The sequence below is a fragment of the Artibeus jamaicensis genome, unplaced genomic scaffold (assembly GCF_021234435.1).
Source record: "Artibeus jamaicensis isolate MK-2021 breed Jamaican fruit bat unplaced genomic scaffold, CSHL_Jam_final contig_519, whole genome shotgun sequence".
In the NCBI taxonomy this organism is placed as follows: domain Eukaryota; kingdom Metazoa; phylum Chordata; class Mammalia; order Chiroptera; family Phyllostomidae; genus Artibeus; species Artibeus jamaicensis.
Genome location: NW_026521871.1, coordinates 17,703,712 through 17,722,430, shown reverse-complemented (window position 1 = coordinate 17,722,430; position 18,719 = coordinate 17,703,712). Strand labels below are relative to the sequence as shown.

Here is an 18,719-nt window from a genome sequence, read left to right as displayed (position 1 = left end):
TCTTTGAGTCTGTCATGTGCTTCATGAAACTTAGAGATCTTGCCAGTGACTCCAGGTATGAGAACCAGTGTGGAATCAAATTCTTGGAGTGTGTCAACTGCATTGTGATCATTTGAGCCTCCTTTACAGTCCTGTGCACTAGGCCCATCATTTGCACAGCTATGGATATAGCACGTGCACCATGGATGGCATTGTAGCAGGCTGCTTTGAAAGTATCGAATTGGCTTTTAGCAGAGTGAATGCAGCTATGGCCATGAAAATCCCTGAGCAGTGCAACCAGACTGTTGATGGTTGCGTGAAGCAGACCAAGTTGATATTGTATGACAGTAGTAACAAGCAGTATGGGTAATTCTGGTTTTCCATATGTCATGGCGGCCACGGAGCTGGATGGTGCTTCAGACTCACTGGTGATGGCAAATGGCACCTCTGACAATACACCCCTTAGAGCTGGGCCGACTGCACAGGGGATTGGGGCACAGACTGTTGTAACAGCAAGAAGCCCTCTCTATCCAACAATCTTGGGGGATTTCCATTAAAAAAAACATAGCTATGCAATAAAAACTATTTTATTTGCTTAAAAATAATAAGAGGAAAATTTAAAACTTAATGAAAACTTTTGTGATTCAAATCATTTTTTTTCTCTTCCAACAGTGATTCTCTGCCCCTTTCTCCATTTTACTCCTCCAAAGTCTGCTTGGTGCTGCTTCCTCAAGGACACACACATGCATGCACACCTTCAAGCAACACTTGGCAACTGACCGTCTTTTTTTTTTTTTTTAAGATTTTATCTGTTTATATTTAGAGAGAGGGTTAGGGAAGGGAAGGAGAGAGGGAAATATCAATGTGTGGTTCTCACGCACCCCCTGCTGGGGACCCCGGCAAGTGCTGTGACAGGGAATCAAACCCCTGTGACTGGTTCATAGCCCGTGCTCAACCCACTGAGCTACACCAGCCAGGGCCATCTGACAGTTCTCGACAAGTCCCTCAAGACCATCTGGCCTTCCAAACCAGGATCTCAGCCCAACCCGATCCCTGGGGCCCCAGTCTCACATAAGTTTCACCCAAAGAACCAGACAAAAGGTAACAGCTCTTATTAGTAATGTGTTCCACAGTTCCTAAAGTGCAAGGGCAACTTTTGAGTGTGTAAGGAAGAGCAAGTGAGCCTCTAGTTAATTCCTCCTGCAGATACTTCCTGCACACTGCCAGGCACTGCGATAGCCAGGCACCAGGGATATAGGAGGCAACTGGGTAGATCTGCCTTCCCTCAGCAGTCCAAGGTAATTGAGTGATGCTTACAAAGTTGTCGGATCACTTTCACTATGCTGAAAGGGCCAGCTTTTCAGCTTTGTGAGAATGGGACAGCATCATCTTTTCTGAGATTTAATAGAAGGCAGAGAAAGATTTTTGGTCAAGAAGTCAAGAGAAGACGTGTCTCTTCTTGCTCTAGGTCTAAGTGAGCATTTATAAATTGTGTCCTTGCACTGGGAACATTTCAATGCAGCAATAAAAGCCTTCAGAACTCTGGGTAACTCCATCTGAATACCTACTGAGCAGGATTTAATAAGGACTTTTAATACTAACTTCAGACTTTTAGGCACATTCCTCACCCCCTACCCCCACCCCGCCCGCACCTCATCCTCTGCGAGGGGATCAAAAGCGTACAGGTGTGGCAAGATAGGGAGGTGACGGGATTCAGAGGCTGAGTACTGGACCTGGCGTTCCAAGGAAGTGGTAGTGCAGACTTCAGCCAAGATACCCCCAGCAGGGGACCTCGAGCTCCCCTCCCCATCTACGAGGTCCTGGGGTGCTGGGTCACAAAGGTGGTTGCCAGGCGCCGAGTGGAGAAAAGATGCAGCCCGGAACCGCAGCCGCCACTCTGGAGCGTACTGCCCGTGGAGTTCAGCTGGTGAGCCCCCAGCCCGGATGGTGGGACCGGGCCTGGGCTCCCCCCGCCACCTTCGCCTCCTCAGCCAGAGTCGCGTGGCCCTGCCCCCGGGCAGGGACCCCCGGGGGACAAGCCGGGGCACAAGCTGCTTCTTCCCACTGAGAGGGGCAGCTCCAGCCCCTCGGGATCGGAATTGGGATCGCAGTTCACAAGGACCTCAGCAGCATTTCGCCCGCTGCCTTCCCTTTTCCCAGGTGCGGCCACTAGGGGACCCTGTTCCTTGTAACAGGGGGGAATGGTATGAAGGGGAAACCTTTTTGGCCAGAACAAAGTGTTGTCTATCTGAGGGTAATCAGACCTGCTTGAACAGACTCCTGGGTTCTGTTCCTCTCAGGTAGCAGGGAGGTGACCATCTTTATGTAAACCTTACCTGAAAGTGATGAAAAGACCTGGGGTCAGAAGCCCTTCTCATCCCATGTTGGTTCAGCTGAATACTTGGGCTGGACATTGGACCAAGCCTTTTTTTTCCCTCCCTTTTTTAAAACCTCTGGCCCTTTGTGCTCCTAGGTGTCAGGAGAAGGATGTTGGGTTGAGATACTTTTTTTGGTCATGTGTTCAGAGGCGTTAACACCCTCCACCCCACCTTGCCATGGTAGTGTACGGAGTGGCCCTGGTCTTGGAAATATGCTCTTAGTTTAGGGTCATGATTTCATGCATCTGAAGCCTCTGGTAGGCTGTTTGGAATAGGTATGTATCCCTTGGAGTCAGTTTTTAAACCCGAGGCAGCCCAGACATTTGAACACAGTAGGCAAAAGGGCTTGCATAGGTCAGAACACACCATTTGGAGGAAATCAACAAATCTCCTTTATGCTAACCATTGTTGGGGCAAGTCTTCTGGTTTGAAATGTCACCAGTTCTTTTTGAAAAATGGACTATACTGTCTAACAAACTACAGTGATGTCAACATGACACAACAGATTGCTGGGTGGAATCAAATCTGCTGTTCCCTTCTGTGGAAAAAGAGAAGGGACAGAGAAATACACTTGACCAGACAAAAAATGGTTCTGCAATGTCATTTAACATACTAGTGCATGCTCAAAAAATGTTAGCTTTTCTTGAATTAAAAAAAAACAAACACTTTTTATACTGACAATTTAACAATTTGTCAATTTAAAATAAAATTGACAACTGAAAATTGACAATTTAAAATAAAAAAGATTTTATTTATTTACTTTTAGAGAGGGGGTAAGGAGAGGGAAAGAAAGGGAAACACTAATGTGCAAGAGATGCACTGATCAGTTGCCTCCCATGCATGTGCCCTGACTGGAAATTGAACCAGTGACCTTTACGGTTTGCCAGCACTCAATCCACTGATCCCCACCAGCCAGGGTTTGAGGTAGATTGATGGAAAATCCAAACTACTTGGATACACTGTGAGTTATCAACATCCTCCCAGCCCCCTATCTTCAAAGGGAAAAGAAAAACAAAGTTCTTACCCAGTAGGTCTCCCATGGATAAGAAAATAAGACATACCTAGAACAAGAAAAATCTTTAGAAATTTTAAATAACTGGCCTTTGGTAACTCCCAGCCTGGTGTAATTTCTCTGAGATGGTACACCAGTAGCTCAGGGTTCTGAGAAAATGGCTCCCTTTTTAGGGACAAGAGGAAACTGTTTTCATAATTAAGACTAGTGAAAGCTGAAGTTCCTTAAAAGGAACAGTATAAGAAGTTCTGAAACTGTAAGTGTATCCGAATCCCTAGAGGTTTTGTTTAAGCACAGATTACTGGGCCCTACCTCCTGAGTTTCTGATTCTACAGGTCTGGTATGAGGCCCAAGAATTTGCATTTCTACTACGTTCCCAGATGATGCTGGCGGTGTTACTCCTGGGATCATACTCTGAGAACCACTGGTGTAAAGTACATGGGATTAAGAGTCCCAGACATCTGGTAAGATGTGGCCTTTCTGAGCTTCTAACCACAATTAATAGCTCACCATGAAGCAACCTCAGAGATGTAGATTGTCTTCAGCAGTTAACACAGCACAGGTCCTAATGGTGAACTGGGATACTCCATTTACGACAAATCTATAGGGGTGAGCAAAAGGTTTACAGTTGTGAGTATGTAAAATACAGTTTATTCTTGTATCATTTAACCATTATTGTATTATTATTAACCTACTTTTGCTCACCCCTGTGTTTCCTCATCTATAAAATGGGTTAAAACCTAGAGAGGCCTGCGGTAATATTTAATAAAGTTTTAGTACACATAGCTCTTGACAGATTCAATACTTGTTAGCATCCCTTACTACTCTTTAGAGATACTAGTATTCTAACTAATCTATACCAAGTTCTGTTCACAGGAACTAGAATGGGTTAAAGTCAATATGAGATAGAGATGTAAATTTGAATGGCCATGTCCTCACCAAAACCATGCTAGGGAAATTCCATGTTCTGATTCCTTTTCTTTAGAACTACCAATGGCAGGATATCAGCTCTGGTCACCATGGACTCCACTGGACGAGAGCTTCCAATGGCTGCGGCACACAACACCTACACCTTCTTCCAAGCACCCCTTTAGGGCCTCCCCCTGCTTCCCACACACCCCTTCTGACATTGAAGTGCAGCTGTGCTTTCAAGAGGTCACTCTAGTACTAGACAGCCCATTTCTGGAAACTGGGGTGAGTCCCAAGTTACCCTGCCATACATCAGAGCTCCGAACCATGAACAACAAGAAAGGGCTCGTCAGGAAGCCCCAGCCTGTCCGCCTCAGTGGAGTGGATTCGGTCTTTGGCAGGGTCATCACAGCTCAGCCTCCAAAGTGGACTGGGACCTTCAGAGTTTCAGACAAGTCAGCCTTTTGCAAAATCATCAGCCGGGAGCACCAGTGGCCCACTGGACTTAAGGAACCTCAGATTCAGATGACAGTGACCATGTGCAAACAGATGCTGCGCTCTATCCTCTTGCTGTATGCAACGTACAAGAAGTGTACCTTTGCCTTGCAACACTCCAAGTAAAGGGTCCCCATCTGATTCCTGTTCCTCACACCATGTCCTTTGCTATGTGCATGAAGCTTGCAGACCCCTGTCCATGAAGAGGAAACTGACATTGCCCCAGCCATCTTGCTTTTCTACCAAGTACTGATAATTCAGGAGCCCCTTTCCTCCCTTCCCCTAAAAAAAGGGCCAGTGACAGGGCAAGGGAGAACAATGTCCATTATAATGTTGAACAACCATTTAAGAGAGAATCAAATTAGCATTGACATGTACATGTGATAAAGAACCATTAAACAAACCATACAAACAAGCCTAGTGTGAACTCACTTAAAACACTTGAAACCACAATGAACTGGAGACACAAAGGGGTATCAAGGAAGGAGATATTGATTTCTATATACCTGATAATGAAGGGGTCAAAAATCTATATGTGGGTCAAGGATTTTTTTCCATTGCTTTTTAAAAAAAGATTTTATTTATTTATTTTTAGAAAGGGGAAAGGAGGGAGAAAGAGGAGAGAAACATCAATGTGTGGTTGCCTCTTGTGCACCCCCTACTGGGGACCTGGACTGAAACCCAGGTATGTGCTCTGACTGGGAACTGAACCTGTGACCCTTTGGTTCTCAGGCCGGCACTCAGTCCACTGAACCACACCAGCCAGGGCTCTTCCATTGCTTTTTAGAGAGGAAAGGAGAGAGAGAAACAGACACAAGAGAGAAGCACTCCCATAGGTGCCTGGACAAGGGATCTTCCGTGCCCACACCAGGGGCTGAACCCATAACCCAGGCATGTGCCCTGACCAGGATTTGAATCCCTGACCTTTGAGTTACTGGACAATGTTCCAACTAACTGAGCCACGCCGGCTAGGGCAAGGATTAATTTTAAAAACAAAAACAACCCTCCCCCCAACCAAAACAACAAAAACTAACCAGCCAAAATCCTAATACCTCTGGCGATTATAAAAATGAATAGCAATATTAACAAACATTAAACAATATTTATAGCTCGACAATAACTTGGTAGCGGCACTGAAACTAGGCTTTCTGGCAGAAGACAAGACTTCCCATTGTAGCTTAAATATATTGCTAATGTTCTATTTCTAATAAACTAAGTAATTTTGTACATAGTTATAACTAGATTATAGGTATAACTCAGAATAATATGGAAATCAAATAAACATACATATACAAAATCAACATGAGTTTGATGGTACCTTTCCCCTTTTGTCTTTTATCTACAAGACTATCGAAACAATTTTTAAAGCACCCCAAATATTCCTTTTTACTTTCTTTGGGCATTGACTAGAAAGGTCATCACTCCTCCAAAAAGAACACAGAGATCTTCTCATTTCAAAGAAAGACAGTCCCTAGAATAGGAAACATACAATTTCAGTTGGTACAAATGAGGTTGGCAGTAGTCTTTATTATTTCTCTGCTGAAAACCCAATTTAATTTCATCTAATCCTTGACTAATGAAGGAAATCCAGAAAGAGGGGGAAAAAGCAGCTGAAACAGAACTTAGAACGTTTTATTTGTAAAACTGGAATAAACCTAATTTCTACAATAAATTCAAAACTAACTCCCAAAGCCCAGAATCATGACTGCTCTGCAGCAGAGCACTGTCATGTTTGCCCAAACTGGTAAGTAATGCTACACTGGAATTCTGAGCCAGGGTCTTTGATGTTAGACGATCTATGAAATTCACAATTAAGTTAGGATTCAATAAAGCCCCCACTTTAAGAACAAAACAGGATGCTGCTGGTGAGAAAGGTAGACAGCAGATTTCAAACCCAGAGGCTGGCAGAGATAAGCAGGGGCCATCAGTCTCTGTGCTCTAATCAGCGTCGTCATCACTCTCATCACTATCTTGCTCCTTTTCTCCATCACTTGCTTCATCTTCTTCACCAAGCTGGGGGTGGTGGTGGCAAAAGATAATGAAATAGTTTAGGTCTCGTGGTGACCCTGTGAATTACAAAACTGCTCCCACGGGGTTTAAAACAGGGTTTACAATGATACAATGTACTGTATCATTGTAACAACAAATAATAGGTTCTAAACCATTAATTTGAAAAACGATTCGGAGACCCCCCCCTCATTTTTATAGCACGACATCTAAGCCAAGACCATGGAGGGAGGCCATTTGATAATGATTTATGCAACAACGAAATCTGCATAATTTTAAAATAAGCCATGGCCCTCATGCTGTACTGTCTGTACATGACATAGGAACACAGTGGGCATTTAATCTAGAATGAAATGTTTGTTAAATATTCCCATGTATCTCAACAGGAATCCAGCACCAAATTCTCTTTGGTCTGCAACTCTAATCTGGGAGGGTGATTAGGAAAAAGTAACAAACTAATAGGATATTGTCTGCATCTTTTTTTTTTTAATGAGAAAAAGGTAGAGGTATACTATACAAACAGAAGACCATGCAATAAAATAATTTTTCTTACTAGATGATCTTTCTGCAGTAGTCTCAAAGCGCACCATGGAGAGGCTCCCCAGCAGGGGTTCTTAAATCTGAGCTTCTTAGTGTCCATAACTCAGCTGAATTGTATCAAAATTTTATAAACATATACATTTTCTTTACCTTTCTTTAAAGTTTCAAAAGTATCTGTAGTAGCCCAGAAAAGAATAAGGACCTGTCCTCTTAATTTCGTCCTCGTAGTTGCAGCTCTTGATTCTACACTTTCACAAATGCATTCACATTTCTATTTTATATAGTAAAACAATGTTTACATAGTTTAACTCACTCTTCTCAACACCCGGAATATTCTTACCTCTTCTTTTCTCCCCTCCAAAATGATTTTAGATATGAATTTAGGGAAAATAGGTTACAATGGAAGGGAATTTTCAACTCTATAACACGTGCCACAACTTGAGATACTTGAGAGTGAATTTAAGATGCTGTGGGGTTTTTCCTGGCCCCCAAAGAACTCATATATACACAGAAGCTTTTTTGGAGGGAATGGAGATAGGCATAGAAGTCTTTGATTATAAACAGAAGCAGGGAAACTTTGGCACTCTTTATCAACTCTGAATAACTAAGAAAATGCGACATCAATGCCCCACTCTGGTGCCTTATATAGATACCTCTGTTGCTTTGTTCTTGGAGACCTGAGATGATGTGTCATCTTCACTCTCATCCACTGTGCTTGCCTGAGAATTCTGGGATATAATCTCTTCACCCTAAATGTGGATGGGCCAAGACAAATGGTGGGGTTAAAGTGATCACATGTGGTGTCTCCAGGGAAGAAGAGCTTAGTTTACAGGCAATACAAAGGAAGCAAACATGGCTGGACATGGGCACCGAACTGTGACCTAGCATCCATATAAGTGAGAATCTACCCAAGGTTTCTAGGGTGCATGTGGCTCTGATACAATATGTAGTTTTTACAAAAAGTCTACCTTTGTATTCTAATATCATACAGATTTTACAAGGTCAGACTCTTTCAGTTAATGTTGAATATAGTTCTAAAATTTCCCAAATACCTTAAGGTACATGAGCACCAACATACCAACTACAAATGGCCATGCAGAGGCTGAAGGACAGTACACTGAGTGGTACAGGACTGTCTGGACTCAAACCCTGGCTCTGCTCACTCAGTGATGAGGAACTTTAGGTAAGATACTTGGCCTCTCTGAACTTCAATTTTCTCATGGAAAAACTAGTGTCTACCTTATAAAGTTGATGTGAAGAAAGGAAGTTAATCCTCTGGGATGCTATTTTTTCATATGTAAGATTATAAAACTGAGATATTATAAGCGTGAATAAGAAGTAGCGCTTGGACCTGACTTGAAACATGCTATATTCCAGACCTGACTGGTGTGGCTCAGTGGAATGGGCGCTGTCCCACAAACCGGAAGGTCTCCAGTTCAATTCCTAGTCAGGGCATATGCCTGGGTTGCATGCCAGGTGCCTGGTTGGGGGTATGCAAGAGGCAACTAATCAATGTGATCTGTGTTTCTCTTGCACATCAATGTTTCCCTCCCTCTCTTTCTCCTGCCCTTCCCCTATTTCTAAAAATAATAAAATCTTTTAAAAAATGTTATAACTCCAAAGCAGTACTATAAGCAACATAAGATTTTAGTTAATCAGACAACTGAAAGAACTTACAAATGTTCAGTTGTTAAAATTAGCCAGAGAATAACTTTAGGAATAAGACAGACTAGTTTAGGAAAAACCTCAATCTATTTTAAAGACTTTATTTATTTTTAGAGAGAGGGGAGGGGAGGGAGAAAGAGGGAAAGAAACATCAATGTGCAAAAGAAACACAGATCACATTGATTGGTTGCCTCTCACACTCCCTCAACTGGGGACCTGGCCGGCAAGCCAGGCACCAGCCAAAACTGGGAATCGAACTAGGGACCTTTTGGTTTGCAGCCCAGCATTCAATCTACTGAGCCACACCAGCCAGGGCAAAACCCCAAAAAGAATTTTTTAAAACTTTGTCCATATACAAAAATGTTATTATGAATCTATTCTTAGAAGGACTTAAAGGTATCTCTCTGGCTGAGGAGAGAGATTTTATGGATCTGGGTCCTTTATATGATGAGGCTTTCTCTGTATCTGTAGCACATTTTTAGTGCCTTTGTTGGCTGGTTTGTGGGGTGTACCTGTGACTAGGGTCCATAGGCAATGTACCCTAATTTAAAGAACTAAATACCCCAGACTTATGAGAAAAGCAGTCTTATTGAAAGGGCAGGGCTCAGGTGACTTTCCTTACATACTTCCAATGCTCTCACAAAGAAAAGGAGTGGGCGATTATCCCTAACAGGGCCCCAAGCTTACCTGTAAGTCCCGGTTTTTGAGATTGCCCAGCCAGAAAGCCTCCCTGCAGTTGTTGAAGATAAGCATGGCTTTCACTCTGCAAACTAAGAGCTCCAAGGTCTTTTTGAGCAAAGGCACATGTTTGGTGAGCTTCATGTCCTGGTGAATCTGAATGGAAACAAACGCACCTAACTCATCTGGGTTTCTTATCAAACTTCCACATTTCCTATAGAGAAACTGCTGCATTCCTGACATCCCGAACACTGTGTAAGAGCACATGCCCTGCCAGTATAAGCTAAAGATAAGTTCCATCAAACAGCAGTTGTATGGCAGAGTACTCTGAAGGGAATGGCAACTGTCCTTCAAGCTATACCATCAACACCTCTAGGATGCTCTTCAAAACCACCAATTGACCAAAATTATTAATGAATTTACACAAAATGTTCTTGAACATGTATTACAAAGTTAAAAAACAGAGAGTAGTCCTGTTTAGCTAAGAGAGTCTTTAAAATTCCACTGTTCAGTGCCTTCTAAAGTTAAAACCAGGAAAGGAAGTGAGTAATAGGGGCTGGATCCAAAAATCAGTTGGTTTGCCAGTGAATGCAAAACTCTATGCTTCTGTGCTCCTTCAAGCAAAAAGTGACAATGGTTTTAGGTAAAAGTGAAAATGTTCTTCAATGCTAAAATATTCTCAAAGAGGTAGATATGCTGACAAGTAGTACAGTTGAAAAGAGCTAAAGATAGCTGCTTGTAGAACCACCTCTTGTCTCCAGCAGAGTCATCACTGACATAATAATCCTCGTACCCCATGTATTTTGTAGCAGTAACACATCCACCAACATCCCTTATCTCTCACCGAAGACGGAAATAAGATTATGGAGTTTGAGTCAAACTTCAGATGCAGAAACTCCCTTCTAGATAATTGCCTGATCTTAACCAGCACCTAAGGATTTGACAACTTTGAATAAACTGCCTTTGGACAAATACAGTACCAGAAATAAAGGCTCTTCTAGACAGGTAAGAAAGAAAGAAGGAACTGAAGTCTGTGTATCTTCCAACTGCAACTTCTGATGAAGCCAACAGGCATACTCGTGATGTGATCTGCTGTCCCTGTTACCTTGGAATGCCCACAAAGGTGATGAAGCAGTCTCGTGTTCAACTGAAAGGTTTCCAGCAAGCTCAGAACATCTTCCTGTAAACAACAGAATTCATAAACACCATTTTAAATACTCTCATTTTACTTTAGATGCAAGATATCCTTGCGATGAAGGGCTTAAAAGAGTTTATAAACCTGTGGGTTCCAACTATCTATCAATAACCATTTTAATTTGGCCCTAAAAAGAAGTACTGTCTACCTGTCCTCCCCCATCTCTTTCTGGGTTATGAGAGACCAACCAAATACTGTGATAATGCTTTGCAAATTTTAGCTGGCGAAATATGTGTAAGAAATCATGTTTCTACCCTGATTTTACTAACCTAGGTCTGGATCCCACTTGGCCAAAAACCAAAACACACACACACACACACACACACACACACACACACACAAACTCACCTCCATTATAAATGCAGAATTTATAAAACAAGTGAGTTCTTTTTATTTTTTAAAGATTTAATTTATTTTTAGAGAGAGAGGAAGGGAGGGAGAAAAACATCAGTGTGTGAAAAAAAAATCCATCAGTTGCCTCTCACACGCCCCCAACCAGGGGGACCTGGCCTGCAACCCAGGCATGTGCCCTGACTGGGAATCTAACCAGTGACTTTTTGGTTCATGGGACGGCATGGCGCCCAGTCCACTGAGTCACATCAGTCAGGGTTACAAGTGAGTTCCTTTTAAGAAAAATTATTCCTGAAAGTAGACCCAGAGAAGCAAAATAGAATAAGCAAACAAAAACAATGATATATGAGCTCCTGGGAGTACAGCAACACAATAAAATCAAGCCAGAAAGAATAACCACCCTCAGATATGGAGAAGTAGGAAGGTGGGTTTTGACCAGAGTGCCTCTGAATTCAACCTACTTTGGAATATTCAGTCTAAATGGGCATCTCTGGTGAAAGCTGAGGTGAAGCAAAGGTGTCCAGTAGAATTGTGGTTCAGATCTGGGCAAGGGGACTGCCATCATGCCCTTCTTAAGAGTTACCATGGATGCATCTTATGAAAAAAAAGTACAGAGCAAGTTTTTGCTCTATGCTTTCAGTTCTTACCCGGTGTTTTCTAAAACTGAAGTCTAGGAGCGGCATACACTGCTTCAGAAATACTTCCACAAAGAGACGTCCGTACTGAAGAAGATAAAAGAAACACTGGTGATGACCTCTAGTTGAGGTCTTTCACCTGAAAGGCCCCTGCCTGAAGCAATATAACATCATCTAGCCCAGGGTTTTATTTTGTTTTGATATATAAAAATAAATAGGGAGGGACCTGAAAGATTAATTCGGAGAATGTAGCTTAATGTAAAACTAAATGAACCTGCTAACTAAGCCCGGAATGAGGCAGACTTACCTACCCGAGTCACAGCCAATGCGCAGGGCCTTGCTCAGCTTAAGAATAAGGACACAAAAGAACAGATGGGAACCCCAGCTCCTCGAGGACAACTTGCTCCCAAGAAGACAAAACTGGGTAGAGCTGAGAAAGCACATGCCCAACTGCCAAATTCACCACTCAGATAAGTCACTCCCCCTACTCACCCATTTTCCACTGGCACCAGGGTGGAGTGAGTAAAAAGGGAGAGGCCAGGAATAAGAATGGGGTGACAGCCACTTGGAAGGAACACTCAAGAATGGGGAAGAAGCATTCTCCTCCTAACACTCACTGGCTTTTAACCCACTGGGTATACCATCAAATCTAGGGCTAACTGGGGCTATTCACATGCAGAGGAGTTCAGCAGTTATGAGGATATCAGCTCTCACATTCATGAAGCCACCCATGGTGTTAAGAAGAGAAATCATGTACTCTTCCTTCTCCCTTGTTGCCTGGGAAGGAACGGCAGGGAGTGACTATTGTTCCCGAAGCTAGCTACCCTGAAGCCACTCTTTGTATTTCTAAAACTTGAACCAAAAGTTTACGAACTCACAGGGAAATTCATTTCTCTAGTTATCCAACTAGTATAAGAAAATATATCCACTGTTTTTTCTACAGTGCCATCTGTTAGCACAGATTCTGGAGGCTCTGGCTTGTGAGCAAAGTATTAAGCAATTCTTCCCAGCTGAGGCACTTTCTAGAGAGACCCACAGGAAGGATAAATATCAAAGAGGGCCCACTCAGTTGCTCACCTTCAAGCACACGTGCAGAACAGGACGACTATCGAACACCTGGAGAGATGAAAGGCAAGAAACCAAAGCTGAGGTATGCTCCACTGAGTACCCTGGCCTCTTTCTCACTGTGTAAAGCACAGCTGAGTGTTGTATTCTAAAATGAGGAAGGACTGTTAACAGTTAAATTAATCACGAAGTAGAATAAAGCAATCACCATAATTAAAGTTCAAGAAAAGGATGAGGGGAGGAAAAAGGGAACAAGAAATGGATTCCAGCTGGGGATGCAAAGAAGAGGGCATTGTAGTGATCCAAAACCTTGATCTGAAGCCTTAAGGAAGAGTGGATAAGAGGTGGAAAGGAGAATATGGCATTATAATCTAGGTGAATAGCCTGAGCAAAATCATAGAGTGGCTGAGAGCAGAGTGTATTGAATGATAAAGAAGGCATTCATGGTTGGAAGAGGGAGACAGTAGGGTATGTGCCAGATCAGAGAGGACCCAAGGTTAGGTGAGAGAGTGGGGAATGACATGTGGAAGGAGCCATGAAATAGTACGTATTATGGCACAGATGATGAGGAGGAAGGGAGAGAAGGAAAAAGACATTGCCTGGGAGAGAAGGGGTTATCCAGGATGGGTAGGGCACAACGGAAGAAGACAGAGAGCAGGTCCCCAAGCAATGGTGGGGAGAGGAGCAGGGAGAGTCCATATTGGAAACCAGGACCCTTGCTGGTTTCTGCAGTCAACCAGTGAGATGGGTCAAGGAATCTCCATACTCACTTTTATCAAGTTGATGAGGATACTGAAGTCTCTAACAGCCATGTTCCAGTAGAGGAGCTTCTCTTCATGAATCTGAACCAAATATACAAGCATCTCGGAATCACAATCAAGTATGTCTCCATCTGTACTACTAGTACATGGTTCTTGAATTATACAACTATTCAGAGATTTAAGCCAACTATCCTCTTAAAAAGATGTGGCAACTAGTGCATCCCCGAGATGGTTCTAAGGCCTATGTGTATATAATAACATCGACTTTCAGCTTATAAAGACTTTCTAATAAGCTGACTCCTCTTCAGTAATTTCCAGGTAGAAAAAAGCCTCTGAAATATACCTATTGGCCATGAGTTCCCTGTGGCTTCTCTGATTTCCTATGGTAGCCCACGCCGTTAGCAGTTCCAGCTTAGTTCTGGTTAGCAGGCTACCAAGGCCCAGGACCACTGCATTGCAAACAGGCTTGCTCACCTCATGGCAGCTTACAAGCAGCACAGTGCCAGTACATGAAGCTGCAACTAAAGACATTTTTTTTCCAGAGCTAGGGCTTATGGAATAGTCCAAGCTTTTTCTTGCACAGTAACCAGGGAAAGCAAAGCCCAATTCTTAACTACAACTAGAAGGAAAGGAAATTAAGCCAGGCAATCTTTAAAAAGAATCCTGGATCTCAGTAAATCAAAGGAAATAGCTTAGGAGAAACCCTGGACCTAAGGAAGTACACTAGATCCTTGAATAAAGACATTTTGTTCAATGTCATTTTTTAAAAAAAGACTTTATTAATTTATTGTTAACAGAGGGGAAAAGAAGAAGAGAAACATCAATGTGTGGTTGTCTCTTGTGTGCCCCCTACTGGGGAGCCTGGCCACAACCCAGGCATGTACCTGACTGGAAATTGAACTGGTGACCCTTTGGTTCACAGACTGGCACTCAGTCCACTGAGCCACACCAGCCAGGGCTGTTCAATGTCATTTTGTGGTAACAATGAGGGAAAAAAAATCAATTCACAGCTGGGGCCACTTTCTGTGTGGAGTTTGCACGTTTTTCCTATGTCTAAGTAGGTTTTTCCATGTACACCAGTTTCCTCCTATATCCCAAAGATGTGCACATTAGCTTAAATGGCGCGTCTAATGTCCCAGTCTGAGTGAGTGTGTGTGAGTGGCCCTGAAATGGAAGGGCATCCTGTTCATAACAGGCTCTCTCCTTGAGTCCTGAGCTGCCAAGATTGGGTCTGGCTATTCTGATTCTGAACTTGCATTAAGTGGGCTGGAAAATAATTATCTTACTTGCTTTTATAATCTTCCTTTTATTATTATTGTTGTTGTTGTTCAAGTATATAATCTTTCTTAAATATACGTATAGCTCACATTTATTTTAATGTTTAATATTAGAAGTGTTTTGGATTTTTTTTAAGAGAATCTTTTTTTTTAATTGATTATTTTAGAGAGAGAGAGAAACAACAATTTATTGTTCCACTAATTTATGCATTCAATGGTTGATTATTTTATGTGCCCTGACTGGGGATTGAACCTGCAACCTTGGTATATTGGGACGACATATATATAATCGACTGAGTTACCTGGCCAGGGACTGTTTTGGGTCTTTATTTAGAAGTTTGTTAATGCTTTTGTGACCAGGAATATGATATAGAAACTAACTCTTGTTTATATAAATTAGCCTATGGTAATATTGGTTGTTACACAAAATTTTGCTGAAGGGTGCGGTTTTCAAGAACCTATCAATGATATTGAGGACTTCCTGTAACCCAAAGTCTATTTCTTGGGGTGGGGGTATTTGACTCGCCTGCTGAGAGTCTGCTGCTGTGCCAGCCTGAAGACCTTTGACTGTCTTCTGTAGTTCAGCCATCATCACACGGAAAAAAATGACGAAGGTATGCCTAGAAGAGGGAAGGGCATGGACGCCCACACAATAATGCACTGGTTAGAAAGAACTTCCTGGGGAAAAAAGCCAAGGAGCAAAAAGTCACTTCCTTCTCCACCTCTCTGAATGTCCTTTCATTGGGGTACACCCTAAGAGAATGGGGGAGTGATAAGAATTTAGAAATGAGTCCAAGAAGACGGCCTGTGAAACAATGGAATTAACTGTATAAAGGAAGCTAGTGTGGTAGTGTGGAAATAGCAGTGAAGTAATGGTGAGAAGATCCGACTTCAGGTTCCTAGTTCCATATTTACTTTATTGCCTATATAAGCTTGAGCAACTTCCCCCTCTAACCCTCATTTTCCTCATCAGTAAAATAGGGTTAAAATACCTATACCTCACAGAATCCTAGAAAGGATCAAGTGAGATACAGAATGTCTAAGTGCTTTATAAGCTGTAAATACTACAGGAATGTAAAGTAACCATTAATATTACAAGACACAAAACCCACTGAAACATACATGATTAGATACCAAAATCACTTCATCCTTTTAAAGATGGTTAAAATAATCTCATATTTTGTAAGTACTGATAGAAGTTTAGTGACTAAAGATTCATTGCCTTTTAAGACTGTAAAGACTAAAAATTCATTCCTTAATAAGGTCCTTTCACGTAGTCTGGCTGAGTGCCCCTTGGAAAGAATGCACAGTAGACATTCTATGTGTTAAATAAGCAACTGTTATCTACCATCTGTACCAGAATCAGATGGAGACTAAGGTAGTTACTTGGAAACTACATATACTGGACAGTGTAATTCTAACTTAGAGAAAGAACTGAAGGAGAGACTCCCTTACCTGGTAAGTGTAGGGAATGTGGAGGAAGATGCATCTTTAGAAGAGTTGATCAGTTCTGGGACACCAACACCGGCAATCTCCTCTATGGACTTCAGAACACTGTCTGCGTGCTCCAGGTAGATGCTGCATTGAGAGCCACAGGAATATGAACACATTATAGAATTCCTAAATCAAGATTTGTTTCTTGAGATAGTACTAGGTATTAAGCTCTACAACAACTACTGACGTTAAAAAATTTTTAAATAGCCCTGGCTGGTTCAGCTCAATGTATTGAGCACTGATCTGTGAACCAAAGGTTTGCTGGTTTGATTCCCACTCAGGGCACATGCCTGGGTTGTGGGCCTGGTCCGGGGTTGGGGGTGTGCAACAGGTAACCACACATTGATGTTTTTCTCCCTCTCTTCTACCTCCCTTCCCCTCTGTTTAAAAATAAATAAATAAATAAATAAGTAAGTAAATCTTTTTTAAATTAAAAAAATATTCCAGATGTATGACAGGAGGTAAGAACATGTCTGAATTAGAAATGCATTCAGACACCTTAGAAGTGATGAATGTGTCTTGGATATTGCAGGCAATAAATAAATATCTGATTTGCTGCTTAACAAGGCAGGATACAACTGTAGACTTCTTCCTTGATTCGATAAGAAACTAGTTGACTAGGAAACAGAACTCTAGTCAAGTTTTATTCATTTCCATCTATTTCCAAATTTTATTCATTTCCATCTATTTCATTGCTTCCAAGTTCTCCCTAACCAAGGTAACTTCTGTCTTCAACCAGGTGAGGGACCCCACAGTGGTGAAACAGGAGACTATTGGGCTCATGGAAGGAAAGGGAGCAGCTGACCTCAGCAAAGCATGGAGCTGGTCGTTAGGGATGCTGCTCTTTTCTTTCTCCCCGCTTGGCCACACCCGACAGAGGAAATGTTTGGCCAGGGAAGCTGTTGGAGAAACAAGACAAAGTTCTCTCATGTGGAAAATAGACCTCATTCTGTTTTTCAGGCTTTTAGAGATGATTAGTGATCAAAAGAATTATTCTGGACTTCCGCCAAGATGGAGAAGTAGGTGGAGGGTCCACCTCGCCTCTGTGCACAACCAAATCTAAGAACAACTATTTTTAACAGCAGTCACAACCAAGCTATACGGAAAATCAACAATACGGAGTCCAAAGGACAACTAGATACTCGGCTGGAACGGTAGAAGGAGCGAGACCAGAAGCGGAGCAGGTTAGCAAGAAAAAATTCCCGGGGCGGCGGTGCGCGAGGGCTGATTGCCAGTGAGCTGGCTGCGGAGCGCATAGGGAAGAGGCGCGGTGGGTCGGTCGGTCGCGCGCAGTTACGTGCGGAGAAACCAGTGAGAAGGGAAGCCCGAGCGCGGCGCAGCAGGCTCGCAAAATTAGGATCGGATAAGCAAGCCCGAGGCGTTTGTGTGTGTGACTGGATGCTCTGGGCTAGCGGAAGAGGAACGCCATTGCTCCTTCTCTGACCCCGCCCCCACACACAGCGTCACAAACCAGCGACCTGGGTCGCCCCGTCCTGGTAAACAACTAAGGCTTCGCTCCGCTCACTTAACAGCGCGAACAGACCAAAAATGGCTCTAGAACAACTCAGAGCCCCAGAACCGATAGACCTAAGTGATGAAGAAATAGCCAGTCTTTCAGATGCACAGTTCAAATCACTGGTTATAAAGATCCTTACAGAACTGGTTGACTTTAGCCACAAATTAGAGAAACATATGGAAGCTAAATTAATTGAAATGAATGGGGATACAAAAGATTCCAATAATAATGGAAAGAAAATTGGGACTCAAATCAAGGGAGAGAACCAGACGGAAGAAAAAAATGATAAAACAGAAAGGAATGAAGAAATAAGAATTCAGAAAAATGAGGAGAAGATTAGGAACCTCCAGGACATCTTTAAACGTTCCAACATCCGAATTATAGGGGTACCAGAAGGGGGAAAGGCACAACCACCAGTTGAAAAATTATTTGAACAAATAATAAAGGAGAATTTCCCCAAGATGGCAAAGGAAATAGACTTCCGAGAAATCCAGGAACCTCAGAGAGTCCCAAAGAAGTTGGACCCAAGAAGGAACACACCAAGGCACATCATAATTACATTAGCCAAGATTAAAATGAAGGAGAGAATCCTAGAAGCAGCAAGAGCTAAGGGGACAGTCACCTACAAAGGAGTTCCCATCAGACTGTCAGCTGATTTCTCAAAAGAGACCTTACAGGCAAGAAGGGGCTGGACAGAGGTATTCCAAGTCATGAAATCCAAAGACCTACAACCAAGATTGCTCTACCCAGCAAAACTTTCAT

At 42.6% G+C, this 18,719-nt stretch overlaps 2 protein-coding genes across 6 annotated transcripts in view; one reads left to right on the top strand and one right to left on the bottom strand.

The window, feature by feature from the left end:
• The first annotated feature begins 3,728 nt into the window (after positions 1 to 3,728).
• Positions 3,729 to 5,305, top strand: FANCD2OS (FANCD2 opposite strand). The gene is made up of 2 exons (XM_037134777.2): positions 3,729 to 3,833; positions 4,355 to 5,305. Exon 2 carries the CDS (start codon positions 4,363 to 4,365, stop codon positions 4,897 to 4,899), a length of 537 nt encoding a protein of 178 aa, XP_036990672.1. The 5' UTR covers positions 3,729 to 3,833; positions 4,355 to 4,362; the 3' UTR covers positions 4,900 to 5,305.
• A 1,079-nt stretch (positions 5,306 to 6,384) lies between these two features.
• FANCD2 (FA complementation group D2) overlaps positions 6,385 to 18,719 on the bottom strand; it is a 113,433-nt gene continuing 101,098 nt past the window's right edge. For all 5 annotated transcript variants that reach the window (XM_053669468.1, XM_053669467.1, XM_053669472.1 and 2 more), the window contains exons 35-44: positions 17,247 to 17,340; positions 16,403 to 16,525; positions 15,474 to 15,567; positions 13,680 to 13,751; positions 12,922 to 12,960; positions 11,857 to 11,931; positions 10,769 to 10,843; positions 9,673 to 9,819; positions 7,974 to 8,069; positions 6,385 to 6,786 (exon numbers count right to left, since the gene is read on the bottom strand). In XM_053669468.1, coding sequence (XP_053525443.1) covers positions 6,712 to 6,786; positions 7,974 to 8,069; positions 9,673 to 9,819; positions 10,769 to 10,843; positions 11,857 to 11,931; positions 12,922 to 12,960; positions 13,680 to 13,751; positions 15,474 to 15,567; positions 16,403 to 16,525; positions 17,247 to 17,340 — 890 coding nt within the window. In that variant the 3' untranslated portion in view covers positions 6,385 to 6,711. The remainder of the gene's footprint in view (positions 6,787 to 7,973; positions 8,070 to 9,672; positions 9,820 to 10,768; positions 10,844 to 11,856; positions 11,932 to 12,921; positions 12,961 to 13,679; positions 13,752 to 15,473; positions 15,568 to 16,402; positions 16,526 to 17,246; positions 17,341 to 18,719) is intronic.